We start from the raw sequence: 14,303 nt of genomic DNA, 5'->3' as shown, positions 1-14,303 counted from the left end.
GGACCCAGGTCTGCTCACAGCTGCTGGACTCATTCTGGATCTCCTGTGCCTTTGTCCATTGTATCAGCGTGTGTGTGTGTGTGTGTGTGTGTGTGTGTGTGTGTGTCTCTCCCTGGCAGTGACCAGGCTGTGTGTGTGTGTGTGTGTGTGTGTGTGTGTGTGTGTGTGTGTGTGTGTGTGTGTGTGTGTGTGTGGGTGTACGTGGTGCTCAGGTTACTCATTCCTACTCTGGCACAGGACTCGCTCTGTGTCTCACAGTTTAGCAGAAGAGAGGAGCAGCAGCGAAGCACAGAGGCGAAGCACGGCGACTATTTATAGATCACTTCTGGCCTACTTGGCAACAGGAAGGAGATGAAGACAAGGAAAGGAACTATGGAGGCCAAGGAGGGACAAAATAGAAAATAGAACATCCAACTAGAGCAAAGTCACTTCTGCTCTTCTGGCTGGTCAGAAAAAGACAAACTAAAGTTCCACTTTTGTTGAGAGTCTGAAAGTTTGTCTTCAGACTAAGACTCTGGGTAATGAATGTTTCTCCACCTCAAGGTGCAGCAGCTCTCATCAGTGCTGGGATTGATTAATCTGCAGGTTGTTTTCTTCATTAATCGATTAATCGTTTCATCTGTAAAACATTGTTGGGAACTCCTCCCTGACACTGGATCCAGATGTTGAAACGTTCCTCTGAGACTCTGCTCCGTGTCAACATGATGCATCATTTCTCCTGTTGGGTCTCAGGAAGTGGAACCTGTCTGTAGGTCGGACTCTGCCAATCACAGGTGTACAGAGTGGCCTCTGACCTCTGACCTCTCTAGTCAACACAGAGCTGTTGCTCACTGGATGCTTTTTGTTGTTGCTCCATTCTGAGTAAAAACTCGAGAGACTGATGTGAGTGGAAATTTGCAGAAACACTGAGACCAGCGTCTGACGGCAGCGACCACGTCACGCTCAGAGTCACATTTTCCCTCGTTCTGATGCTTGATGTGAAGTTAAAGCTCCATATTTTCTTCTGTTTTATTTGAGTGTTGATCCATAAGAAGATATATTTGTGGCTTTAAGAACCAAAATCATGTCAGTGTGGTTTTATTTTCTGAGTGATCCAATAAAGATATAGCAGATGGAGCAGGTTTGGATGGTGGGTCCAGGTGGGCGGGGCTTGGGGATTGTTTTTTTTTTTTTAAATGTACAGTAATTCAGGTAATACAACAGCACATAAAAGCAGAATTTAACTTCAGTACAACAGGTGAACATAAGAGGAATAAAAACATGAAAAGATAAATTCCTTTTTAAAAGAAAAAAAAAGTCAGAGGTAACAGAGAAAAAGTTTTTCATAATTTTCCAAAAGCTTCTCAGTGTTTTTGTTGTTTAATGAACCGAGTGATTTGAGTGGAGAATTCAGTTCCAGGAGAAAAGAAGAATTTGTTGATTTGGCAGATTTCTGTTTGTGGATGAAGAATTTTACACTTAAAATGATGAAGTTCAGCAGATATTCAAGAGCGCCATCATTTGGACTATCACAGAAACAGATGATGTTTAAAGTTGAAGGAGGAGAAAGAGTTGGCTTAGAATTAGTTAGATCTCTCCGTCTCCATTGTGACATCACAAAGTTCCAGAAGTCCTGACGGCTGGTTTTAAGGCTCAGTTTCTGAATACAGGCTGTGTGCATTTCTCTGTGGACTGAGGCTTTGATACTTTCACAGTATTAATATAGAAGCTAGAGCTGATCTATAATCACACTACACATGGACACAGACCTTTACACTGGAGGAGCTTTAAGTGAAGCTCCTGACCTGGATCTGCAGGAAGTTATGCTTTGCACTGCTGCTACGTGATTGGCTGATTGGACTGTGTGAGTGAGAAGGTGTTCCTAATAAAGTGCTCAGTGAGTGTGTGTGTTTGGTCGTGTCAACACTAGTGCAGCTCACAGTTAGCAGCCCTGTGTGTTTGTCTCGGTCAGTCATGAGATGCTCATTAAGCCTCTCAGTCGACCTCCCCACTTCTGGTTGGATTAACTGTCCAATCAGCTGATTGTACGGCCCGCAACATGTGTGCACGCCCACGTGAGTGTGCATGTGTTTGCATGTCAGCGGTGGTGCCTTCAGTTTCTTCAGAACATCAGCTCAGTTCAGCTCTGAATGAGGAGATGACTTCATCCACCGCCGCCGTCTCAGTCCCACTGTGATTGCAGTTGCAGGCGAAGCAGCTGAGGCCTTATAGGGAAGTCGGCATTGAGGTATTTCACCTTAATCCGTGGCAGGAATGTGGTCGTCAGGCCGTACCTACGGAAAGGGAAGCAGGGAATTAACGTAGGTAGACAGCTGCTTGAGAAAACTCACAATGTGCCCACTTCCTGTTTGTTTGTTTTTTTACCACTCAGTCACCGTGTCCGTGACCACGAAGACTGGGACTGAAGTGAAGCTGACCTCGTCCTTGAGGAAGGGCCCCCTCAGATTCTGTCAAGGACCGTCTGTCGTCTCCACTTCTTTTCACTTTGTCACATCAAGTTACAGACCACAGGAAGCTTTTTAAAGGCTCCGAAAAAGTCTTGTTCAGTCTGAAGCCTGCCTTACCAACGAGGGGCGTCGACTTGGAAACGTGTGTCTCTGTACTAAGCAGGAAGGATCTAATGAGAGATGCATCATGGGAAGTGCAGGATCCAGTGCAAGGATCCACTCGGCTTCTGCTGCTTTGGTTTTGAATTCTCAAACTTGATGAAAATGCAACAACATCAGTGTGGTGCTCGTCTTAACGATCACGTCACCTTAATTACAAACCACATTTTCTCACGTAGCCTCAGCGGTATTTAGCCGTGCAGCTACTTTCTCCTAGAGAGAAAAACTAACGCAGCGGAACTACTTTCCTTTCAAATATCCCCTTTTCATGATCGATCAGTCCGTAGAGTATCGTCTCCCCGGAGCTCAAACTGCCGTCTTCATGTCCCTTCATCCAGAGATACTCACTGTGCTGTGATGTAGGATGACGAAAAGGAACAAAACACCTTACGTTTTTCTACTTAATGACACTTGAGGATTCATTTCCCCTTAGCTGAGGGTGTTGCACAGAATCTCTTAAAAGATGTTCTTGGTTAAGGATAAAAGTGAAGTAATTTACAGCAGTGAAAGAGATTTTACAGCAGTTTCCATGGAGACTGTTGGTTTGCTGCCATCAGCACCTGTGATACCGTGAACTACGGTCGCTAAGGGCTTTTGGAGGAAACATTAAAGAGAAGACTTAAGGTGTTTTGTGCAGCTGTTTTTATTCTAAGGAAACCTTAACTCAGACTTTAAGGGAAATCTTAACTTAAGGTGTTTTGTGCAGCTGGCCCTTCATCCTCATGTTTGAGAAGCCGGAACCAGAAAACTCTTGTTTGTGTGTTTTTGCTTGATACACGACTGAAACTTATTGTTCGATCATCATTATATTTCATTTTCTGTCCATCAACTCATCAATTAATTGGCAGCTGGTGTCAGTTGTATACAGACACTGTTTCTGGAATATCGTTGCTGTTGTTGTGACTGGAGTTGTTCAGTGTTCTGGTGCCACAGTGTGATGGTAACATTCACCTGTGTTGTACTGACACAAGTGAAGGTTCATTAGTTTGTTAAGAAAATATGTGTTTGTAGTTTGGGTGAACTGTCCCTTTAAGAATCACTCGTTCAGTGAAGCAGCAACAGTCAAACAACAAATTCATCTCTTTTCATGACTTGTAATAATCTGTGTGTGTGTGTGTGTGTGTGTGTGTGTGTGTGTGTCCTGTATTCTGCTGCAGTGTTTTCTGTGTTTAAGTTGACACAGCTGGTGGGCAGGATGTCAGCTTCAGGCCTCTGTGTCTGTTTGTAATTCTCCCCTTGGAGAGCAGCCTTCCTTTGCTATAAATAGCCTCAACGTGTGTGTGTGTGTGTGTGTGTGTGTGTGTGTGTGTGTGTGTGTGTGTGTGTGTGTGTGTGTGTGTGTGCCCCACCTCTCCTCTTGTGTGCCCAGAGAGATTGATGTTCCCCCCCACACAGCATTTCCATCTGTGTGTGTGTGTGTGTGTGTTTTATCTTTTCCATGTCCACTGTTCCATGTCTCGCTGTATTTGCTCTGTATGTCCAGTGTGTGTGTGTGTGTGTGTGTGTGTGTGTGTGTGTGTGTGTGTGTGTGTGTGTGTGTGTGTACACAAGATGATGGTGGTCTTAATGGCGATGAGTGTGTTGCACATGGAGCGATGTTTGGACTCGGTGTGACACACACACACACACAGGTTGTATCAGAGACAGGAAGTCCTCGTCTTCCCATCATTCTTTAAGCTTATTTAAGCTCCTCCTCCTCACACTGTCTTGCTTGTTTGTGATTCGTCCTCTGAGTCTGTGGGATGCCATCCTTTCTTTTTTCTTTCTTTCTCTCTCTCCTTCTACATCCATCACTCTTTCTCTCTGAGGACGAGGTTGAGTGTGAGTGATGTGTGTTTACAGCTCTGTAGAGTGTGTGTGTGTGTAATGGCTTCCCTTTCTTCTTCACTTATTGGCCTATTCCTTGTCTCCCATGCATAAAATTGTTGCCCAGATTCACACACACACAAACAGTACACACTTTTTTTTATCTCAACAGTTTCCTGTAGATAAATACAAGATGGTGCCAGATGTGTGTGTGTGTGTGTGTGTGTGTGTGTGTGTGTGTGTGTGTGTTTGATTGAAGCATTGTGTAAATTTCTGATGGAACTGTTCTCTGATAAGACGCCTCATAAAACTATTATTCATCACGGTCATTGTGTTTTCTCTTAAGGAAATCTTAACTCAGACTTTAAGGGAAATATTAACTTAAGGTGTTTTGTGTGACTCAGACTTTATCTCGAGCTTTGTGTAATTTTTCTGATGGACCCTTTCTCTGATATGACACCTGACAAATCTGTGATTCATCATGTTTATTGCTTCCTTGCAGACGAGTATAAAGGAGGGACTGCTGCTGAAACAGACCAGCTCCTTCCAGAGGTGGAAGAAGCGCTACTTCAAGCTGAGAGGCCGAACTCTCTACTACGCCAAAGATGCCAAGGTAGGCTCACCTCACCTGAGCTCAGGTGAGCAGGTTTGCTGCTCTCAGGTCTCCTGCTGTCAGTGTTGATGTGTAATCTCTTTTCTCTGATCCCACGATTCACTTGTTTTAGTGTCTGGAGTCAAAACTTTAAAAGGTTCAGAGACGAGGAAGAGGTTTACATGTACTCTGAGCCTGCAGCCAGTTAGCTTAGCTTAGCATTAAGACTGGAAATGGGGGGAAACTATGCTAAGCTAAGCTAATGAGCTGCAGCTTAATATTTCCTCGTATTAAATATGATCCATCTTCTGCACAGTAACTTCCTCTTACACTGATACTGATCGTTTCCTGGTCACATTCTTTATTTCCCTTCCCTAATCACATTAATTGATCGGTACCACTTCACAATAATTATTAACCATCATCTTAACTAGGGATGCCGCGATCACGTTTTTTGCCGCCGATGCGGACCATCAATGAGTGACATCAATACCGATCATGATTGTCATGATTGCAGATGTTGTACGTTCAGACATGTTGTTCTGACACCAGAACCACAGCTGATCGGTTTGAAGGTGATCGGTGACTAGAAGCATCAATCAGTCCCTCCAGAAAATCGAAATAATTAAAGCAGATTCAACCAATCCCTGTGAATTCGGAGCAACCTTTGACCAATCGTCATAGTTTCCCGTCAGTTGAACCAGTCACAGCGGTCCCTGCACAGAACGTCACCAAACTCACTTCCTTGTTTGTGGTGTTGAAACACGTTGTGACGCTGCAGACATGAACGTGTCACGTTCACCAACAGACATCACTGTTAAAGACGTGAAGACGTTCACAGATGTTTTACATGAAAGGGTTAAATAGTTCTGCAGCGCTGCATCATCAGGAACTACAGGTGTAGAGCTGCTGGAGCCTCCGCAGCGACGCTCCACTACGTTTATTCTCCAGAGGAAATTAAATATCTGCAGTCATTGTAAGAGCTGGAAGATCCGATCAATGAGAGTCTGTCATGGAGAGAGCTGATAAAAACACATGGTCAGGGTATTGATTGATTTCCAAACATCAATCACATATCAAGTAACACTCAAGAAAATATTCCACCTTAAAAGATGGCGGCAGCTGCCGGAAGCTGCTGGATTTACTCTCACTGGTACAAGTTGCCTTTGATTTTTAATGAATTATTGTTATTATATGATTATTATTTTAATAAAGTTAGCTCCAATTTTTGCAATTTTTATTTCACTTTTGTTGCAAAAAAAACATTTAAAAACATTTAAAAACATTTAAAAACAAAAGAACTTTCATCGCAATTCTAAGAAAAGCTGCTGAGAAATCAGATATTGTAGCTGCAACTATCCTGAAAGAAAGCTGTGAACTCCTGGAGGGACTGATTGATTCTCATCTACTGATCACGTGTTTCTAATGAAATCGGCCGATCGATCGGTGCATCCCTGATCACATTGTTTTACTTTCACTAAATCTTTGCTCTTAACTTCTGAACTCTCTCTCCCCTTTGCCTCTGATCTGACCTCCCTGGTCTGGAACATGTGTGTGTGTTGTTGCCTGTGTGTGTGTGTGTGTGTGTGTGTGTGTGTGTGTGCGTGTGCGTGTGCGTGTGCGTGCGTGTGCGTGTGCGCACTAGTCCGGCAGTGCTCTGGCACGCTGGCAGGAACGGGCGCTGCGCAGGGTGTCCAGGAGTCACGTGTGCTGGCGGGTTCTGTCCGTGTGCTGGACGGGCGCACGCCGCTCCCCCCCCCCTCTGGGCGCCAGCGGATCTGAGGAAGGCCTAGTGAGAATCCGGGTCAGCACAGCACTGCCAGGGGCCGCGGGCCAAACCAGAACCACAGCTTTAACCCATCACCTGTCTCACCTGTAGACCACAGGGCTGCGTTCATGTCACATGGGGACGGGTTGGGACAGCGTCGTGTATTTTACAGACTGATTTAAAGATGGCGTCCGACCTTTAAAGACCATGTGACCTGAACGCTCTGTGTATATCGTGGATATAAGTTTGTCACTGGACGACCATGCAGGGAGATGAACAGGTGACAGAAACACTTCCTGGTTGATTTGGTCTTGTCTCTGTGAACGCTCTCCGTCATGGTCACACAGTGACTTTAGTCTGTAGATAAGTTCCTGTTCTCCTACGTGTCCATCAACTCTGCTGTCGCCACGGTAACCTGGCTGGCTGTGCTGCCTGAACAAGCCTGACCTCCTCATTGATCCACCAGGAAGGCTGCATCTCAGCTCCTCTCCTCTCTCCTTGTTTCCTCATCTCCTCCCCTCCTCTCTCCTTGTTTCCTCATCTCCTCCCCTCCTCTCTCCTTGTTTCCTCATCTCAGCTCCTCTCCTCTCTCCTTGTTTCCTCATCTCCTCCTCTCCTTGTTTCCTCATCTCTTCCCCTCCTCTCTCCTTGTTTCCTCATCTCAGCTCCTCTCCTCTCTCCTTGTTTCCTCATCTCCTCCCCTCCTCTCTCCTTGTTTCCTCATCTCCTCCTCTCCTCTCTCCTTGTTTCCTCATCTCCTCCTCTCCTCCTCTCCTTGTTTCCTCATCTCCTCCCCTCCTCTCTCCTTGTTTCCTCATCTCAGCTCCTCTCCTCTCTCCTTGTTTCCTCATCTCCTCCTCTCCTCCTCTCCTTGTTTCCTCATCTCCTCCTCTCCTCTCTCCTTGTTTCCTCATCTCCTCCCCTCCTCTCTCCTTGTTTCCTCATCTCAGCTCCTCTCCTCTCTCCTTGTTTCCTCATCTCCTCCTCTCCTCCTCTCCTTGTTTCCTCATCTCCTCCTCTCCTCTCTCCTTGTTTCCTCATCTCCTCCTCTCCTTGTCTCCTCTCCCTCCTGATTGTACATAAGTCAGTAAAACAACATAAGATAAAGTGACAGCTAGGAAAGAAGGAGGCAGGAAAGGAGGCTCGTTGAGGTCGCTGAGATGCAGCCGCTGAGATCTATGGGTAACAGAGTCTGGACGCTCGTCTCTGTCCACCATCCACTGTCCTCCATTACAGCTTCCCTCAAGAAGGCTGTGTGTGTGTGTGTGTGTGTGTGTGTGTGTGTGTGTGTGTGTGTGTGTGTGTGTGTGTGTGTGGTAGAGAGAGACAGAGAGAGAGAGAGAGATTGTGTCAATAGAACTGAAAGTAATCACACACATGCAGCACACACACGTGATGCAGTGGTATAGCAGCCAAGAGCGCTGGGGTGGGGGGGTCATGTTTGTGTTGGCATGCCATTCATTCTTACACACACACACACACACACACACACACACACACACACACACACACACACACACACACACACACACACAGAGTAAGCGTTGGCTGGTGTCCCTCTACAGCCATGCCTGGAGAGAGTGTCGTTAACTGGGCATTCCCTCCGACAGCTGCAGCAGCTCGCACACACACACACACACACACACACACACACACACACACACACACACACACACACTCGGAGGGCATTCCTTTGACAGCATCAGTGTTTGGCCTGTGGCTCAGTGGAGCTCAGCTGTGTGTGTGACGCGTCGTGTTGCCGTCTACAGACTCTCCTCTGTCTGACACACAGAAACCAACGGAGCTCATTCACATCCACTGTCACGTCCTTCATCAAGGCAAAACCCTGGGGGGGGGGGGCAGTGTAGGTGCAGAGTCGTGTCCACTGTAATACACGTCAAATATTCATTGCTTTTCAGCCAATGAAAATGCACTTTGAAAAAAACTGACTTCTGCCCAGTAACTGAAAAAGTATTATATTCTGTGTTATTTTCAATATAAGAAAAATGCAGGATTGTATCAACATTTAAAGTCCATCCCAGCGGACAATCAATCAAACTGCTAAAAGGTCAATTTGTGAAAATCAAAGTGAAAGAATAAAAACTATTTCTCAAACTTCTTTAATTAAATGTCAGAGAGCAGCAGAAGTGAAGAAAGTGGAGAGACGGAGAGAGCGCCTGTTTTCTGTCTGACAACCATCATTTAATTAAAAAAATAAATAATAATAATAATAATGATAATAATTTTAGTAGTTCTATCATTTTAATTTGAACATTTGATCTGATGTTTTCTTTTATTTATCAGGCTGCAAATAAACAACAACAATAAATCTGACTTTGATTTTATTTACAGTCACTAAATTAAAGATTTTTATTTCTCACTAATAAAATGACTTTAAAAAAAGGAAACTGTTTTTGTTCTTGGAGAAAACACGTCCTGTTCAGAGATAATATAATTTCTGATTGGTTACATGGGAACAGTCACTGGTGAAAACTTAATTTTACACTTTCTCTTAAGTTGGTACTTTACTTCTTTAGTGTCATTATTAGTAGTTTTATTAATTTATTTACTCAGTTAGATCCCCATTAACCACTGTGTTGTAACAATGGCTTCTCTTCCTTCCTGGGGTCGCATTCATTTCATAAACAATCCCTCAGTGACAACAGATACTAGTGGTACAAGATATTAGTAGTTAAATATGGGCCCAAGTCCAGAATAACATGAACAGGAGGCTGATGATAGAATTATCATTTTATTTATTTTACAATAGTGGACATATGCAGTGTGAAAAATAAGAGTATATTTAACACTAGATGGTTAAAAGGACCCAATGATTGTCGTGAACATGATGAAAATATATTAAGATCATTAAGAGACGTAGATGAGGAAGAAAAATCTGTTTTAACGTAAGAAAATGAGAAGAATCAGGATTAATGACAGAGGTTTTCCCTCGTCCCCGTCATTAAAAATAACCCTCCACCATGTGGTCGGTCGAGTGGTAGATTTGTTTCACCACCACATGAAGCCGACCGTGACAAGTGTGGGTCAGAACCTCAGCACAAGCTGAGAGGAATAAACATCTGCTGTTTCCCTTCGTCCTGCTGAAGCTGCAGTTCCACGAGCGTCCACCGACCTCGCCCACTCCGACTCACAGCCAGTCATCACCATGACAACACAGACGCATCATGAAACAACCAGACCCTCGACACAGACGTGTAAAAGGCCCCCACCTGTCCTACAGAAGAGCCAGACCCCCGACCTTAAAGAGACGAAAACAATGTGATGTTTTTGGTCGTTTTGGGTCTCTGTTGTAGTAGTTTTTGTTGCTTTGTGGTAGTTTTTGTCTCTTTGGTAGTTTTGCGTCTCTTTGTGGTAGTTTTTGTCTCTTTGTGGTAGTTTTGCGTCTCTTTGTAGTAGTTTTTGTTGCTTTGTGGTAGTTTTTGTTTTATCTCTTTATAGTCATGTTACTTCTCTTTGCGGTAGTTTTTGTCTCTTTGTGGTAGTTTTTGTCTCTTTGTGGTAGTTTTGCGTCTCTTTGTAGTAGTTTTTGTCTCTTTGTGGTAGTTTTTGTCTCTTTGTGGTAGTTTTGCGTCTCTTTGTGGTAGTTTTTGTCTCTTTGTGGTAGTTTTGCATCTCTTTGTGGTAGTTTTTGTCTCTTTGTGGTAGTTTTGCGTCTCTTTGTGGTAGTTTTTGTCTCTTTGTGGTAGTTTTGCATCTCTTTGTGGTAGTTTTTGTTGCTTTGTGGTAGTTTTTGTCTCTTTGTGGTAGTTTTGCGTCTCTTTGTGGTAGTTTTTGTCTCTTTGTGGTAGTTTTGTGTCTCTTTGTGGTAGTTTTTGTCTCTTTGTGGTAGTTTTGCGTCTCTTTGTGGTAGTTTTTGTTGCTTTGTGGTAGTTTTTGTCTCTTTGTGGTAGTTTTGCGTCTCTTTGTAGTAGTTTTTGTCGCTTTGTGGTAGTTTTTGTCGCTTTGTGGTAGTTTTTGTCTCTTTGTGGTAGTTTTTGTTTCTTTGTGGTAGTTTTGCGTCTCTTTGTGGTAGTTTTTGTCTCTTTGTGGTAGTTTTGCGTCTCTTTGTGGTAGTTTTGCGTCTCTTTGTGGTAGTTTTTGTTGCTTTGTAGTAGTTTTGCGTCTCTTTGTGGTAGTTTTTGTCTCTTTGTGGTAGTTTTGCGTCTCTTTGTGGTAGTTTTGCGTCTCTTTGTGGTAGTTTTTGTTGCTTTGTAGTAGTTTTGCGTCTCTTTGTGGTAGTTTTTGTCTCTTTGTGGTAGTTTTTGTTGCTTTGTGGTAGTTTTTGTCTCTTTGTGGTAGTTTTTGTTGCTTTGTGGTAGTTTTTGTCTCTTTGTGGTAGTTTTTGTTGCTTTGTGGTAGTTTTTGTCTCTTTGTGGTAGTTTTTGTCGCTTTGTGGTAGTTTTGCGTCTCTTTGTGGTAGTTTTTGTTGCTTTGTGGTAGTTTTTGTGGTAGTTTTTGTCTCTTTGTGGTAGTTTTTGTCTCTTTGCAGTTGCTTATCTGACCTTCCAACAGCAGCAGTAACAGTGGCTCCACTCAGAGGCCCGGCTCTCCTCAGCCGTTGGGCCTGTGCCCAGTCGACCCGCTCAGTGATCCATCATGCTTGAGAAACATTTAGACAAAGTCCTGCTTGTTATCTGAAGCTTGTAGCTCCTCATCACCGACCAAAAATAGATGTAACAGCAGAACACAAGTGTGTGGTGTGTTTTTAAATTGAAAAGATCATTTCCAGTATCAGACATGTCTTTCATGACGCCTGCAGCAGCTTCCATTTTACACTGAGAGGTGTCACCTGTTCATTTTAGGTCTTTGCTTTGCTGTGGCCATAACGACATCTCTCTCACAGCCAATCACCGTCCTCCTCATGCTGTAGAATACGACAGAAGCAGAAAGTCAAGATGTTGAGAAACTTGTGCAAAGACTAATTCTGTGGTTGTCTTCTGTTCTTTACTCTTCAGTCCCTTATCTTTGACGAGGTGGATCTGTCAGACGCCAGCGTGGCAGAGTCCAGCACAAAGAATGTCAACAACAGCTTCACAGTGAGTGCATCTCTCACACACACACACACACACACACACACACACACACACACACACACACACACACACACACACACACAGGTGAGATCACAGGCAGAGGCATGTATCAGACAGAGAGTGTGTCACTAACACAGTGTGGGTTATGATTGGATGAATGTCATGGGGCCGTATTTGAACCAATAGAAATGGCATTAAGGCTCCAACTAATGATTATTTTTATTATCTGTAAATCTAATTGTTTTGTAAATTCATTTTTAATCTCATTTTGTCCATTAAATGTCAAAAAAAGTCAAAGGAAAGTCTAAAACTCACTCAGTGAGTTTGCTATTGCACAAGAGAAGCAGTAACCGATGAAACAGATAGTTACTCATTAATTTTCTGTCGATAGATTAATTGATTAATTGTTTCAGCTCGTTCAGACTGGATTTATTTCTCTGGGGAACGTGACGTTATCTCGAAAGGACTTTCCACAGATTTAAAGCAGCTGTTGTCTGTTCTTTTTCTTGTTTTTTTAATGATAACAGTCGATTATTACGATGTGATAACGATGTGACGTCGGAGCCAGGAGCTTTTTTCTTTTCTTTGTAGCTACTGTCACTTTGCTGCTGTAACTAATAAAGGATTATCTTATCTTATCTTATCTTATCCTGAAGTTAGCATGCTAACCAGCTAGCCCCGGCCCGGTCAGCCCTTCTTTAGTGACTCGGTATCGGGAAATGACGAGAGGTAGCTGCTCAGGGGGCGTGTTATAACCTCTTGTCTTGTAAACACAACAATGGCTGAAGCTCTTGCCAAGCCTGGTGAACAGCTGTTAATGCTAACGTTAGCCATGTAGCAACAGCAGAACGTACGTATAGACACAACAGTGGAGAGTTTGTCTTTGTTTGAGTGTCTGTCCTGGTCAGAACTTTACCTCTGACTGACAGAGACTCCAAACAGGATTTAAGTCTTTAAAGTTTTCTGAAACGTCACCGTCGTCTCATTGAGTCTTTAACTGTTCAAACTGAACGCTGGTGTCTAACGAGATCTAGATTGCACTCCGTCACAGTGGATGCATCAGCTGGAGATCCAGCTGGGTTTACAAGGAAACAGGATTTGCCTTTAAAGGATAATGATTCACTCGACACATTGTACACCTGAAAATGTCAGCGGTTATATTTAGCTGATGTTTTAATATACGTTTCCCAGAATTGCTCCTCATGCATTTGTCAGACGCCGCTCGTCCAGCGGGAGAAAACAAGCTGTGAATGGATGTTCGTTCAGGAAAAGAACCAGCTGCTGTGTGTGTGTGTGTGTGTGTGTGTGTGTGAATGAACATGAGTATTAGGAGTAACGAGGATGAAAACAGACAGTGAAAGAGCTTGTGGTGCCCCGTCCTTTCTATAAATGTCTCTCCTCTCCGCGAGTGTTGCTATAATAAGAAAGGAGGAGGAGGAGGAGGAGGAGGAGGAGGAGGAGGGCAGGAGCACAGCGCTCAGAGGAGAGCACGCTGCTATTTATAGCAACCTGCTCCAAACCCTTCACTGAGGCGGGGATGGCTTCACGTCTGCTGGATTCACAGAGATGATCACGTGACCAGCCGTGACTCTGTGTGAGTTACAGGGTTAATGAACATGATGAGCATCAGCATCCCAGTGAGATGGAGAGGAGGAGAGGACCAGGAGATGTGGAAGGAGGGAAGGGATGAAGGAGACAAAGATGATAGGAGGTGAAAGAGGAGAATATTAAATTATTAAATGAATGATTGATGGGGAGCGTCTGCAGAGCAGGTTTAAGATGGCGGGAGGAGGTAGTGCAGCGGAGGAAATCCTGGAGTGATGTCACACCGTCGCTCACTGCACTCGCACACATAAGAAAGAGAGGGAGGAGGGGAGGAGGGGAGGAGGGGGGTGAGATAGAGGCACATCCAGCACTGAGAAGTGGGAGAGGAGAGAAGGATGAAGAGACAAGAGGGACAGGAAGGGAAGACGGGACGGACGGAGGAAACGTAAAGGTAAAACGTGACGGGCTGAATGGTTGTTTACACACACACACACACACACACACACACACACACACCTCGTAATGCGCATCAACGACCAGACACAGTCACGCACCAACAGGGGAGACCGGGTTTCATCGGACAGAGAGAGAGAGAGAGAGAGGGGGGGAGAGAGAGAGGGAGAGACCACTGCAGAGGAGGCATTGCAGGACTCTGCTCAGTCTCTGTCTGTCTGTCTGCTGTCGTCCTGCTGTCGTCCTCCTGTCGTCCTCCTGTCGTCCTCCTGTCGTCCTCCTGTCTGTCCTCCTGTCTGTCCTCCTGTCGTCCTCCTGTCGTCCTGCTGTCTGTCCTCCTGTCCGTCTGTGTCTCTGAGGATGAGCGATGCTGCCGCCGTCTCCTCTGCAGGTCGGTGTTACTCGGATGTTTTTTGACTCGTTCTCAGACGTTAGCGATTCATGCTCGGAGCTCTGCAGATGTTTGCTCGGCGTGTTTAGTTTGCATGCCCCTCCCCCCA

General features: G+C 44.6%; 1 protein-coding gene across 1 annotated transcript in view; it reads left to right on the top strand.

Annotated features, from left to right (window-relative positions):
* Positions 1 to 14,303, top strand: part of dgkh (diacylglycerol kinase, eta) — a 56,648-nt gene that overhangs the window by 8,057 nt on the left and 34,288 nt on the right. Inside the window, exons 3-5 of the mRNA XM_087170225.1 lie at positions 4,915 to 5,025; positions 6,650 to 6,808; positions 11,728 to 11,808. Of these exons, the coding sequence (XP_087026351.1) occupies positions 4,915 to 5,025; positions 6,650 to 6,808; positions 11,728 to 11,808 (351 nt within the window). The remainder of the gene's footprint in view (positions 1 to 4,914; positions 5,026 to 6,649; positions 6,809 to 11,727; positions 11,809 to 14,303) is intronic.

This window comes from Seriola lalandi, unplaced genomic scaffold, assembly GCF_002814215.2.
Source record: "Seriola lalandi dorsalis isolate HSWRI2012SDOR001 ecotype SW California unplaced genomic scaffold, Sedor1 jcf7180002054936, whole genome shotgun sequence".
Classification (NCBI taxonomy): Eukaryota; Metazoa; Chordata; class Actinopteri; order Carangiformes; family Carangidae; genus Seriola; species Seriola lalandi.
This window is presented reverse-complemented; position numbering and strand designations above follow the sequence as displayed.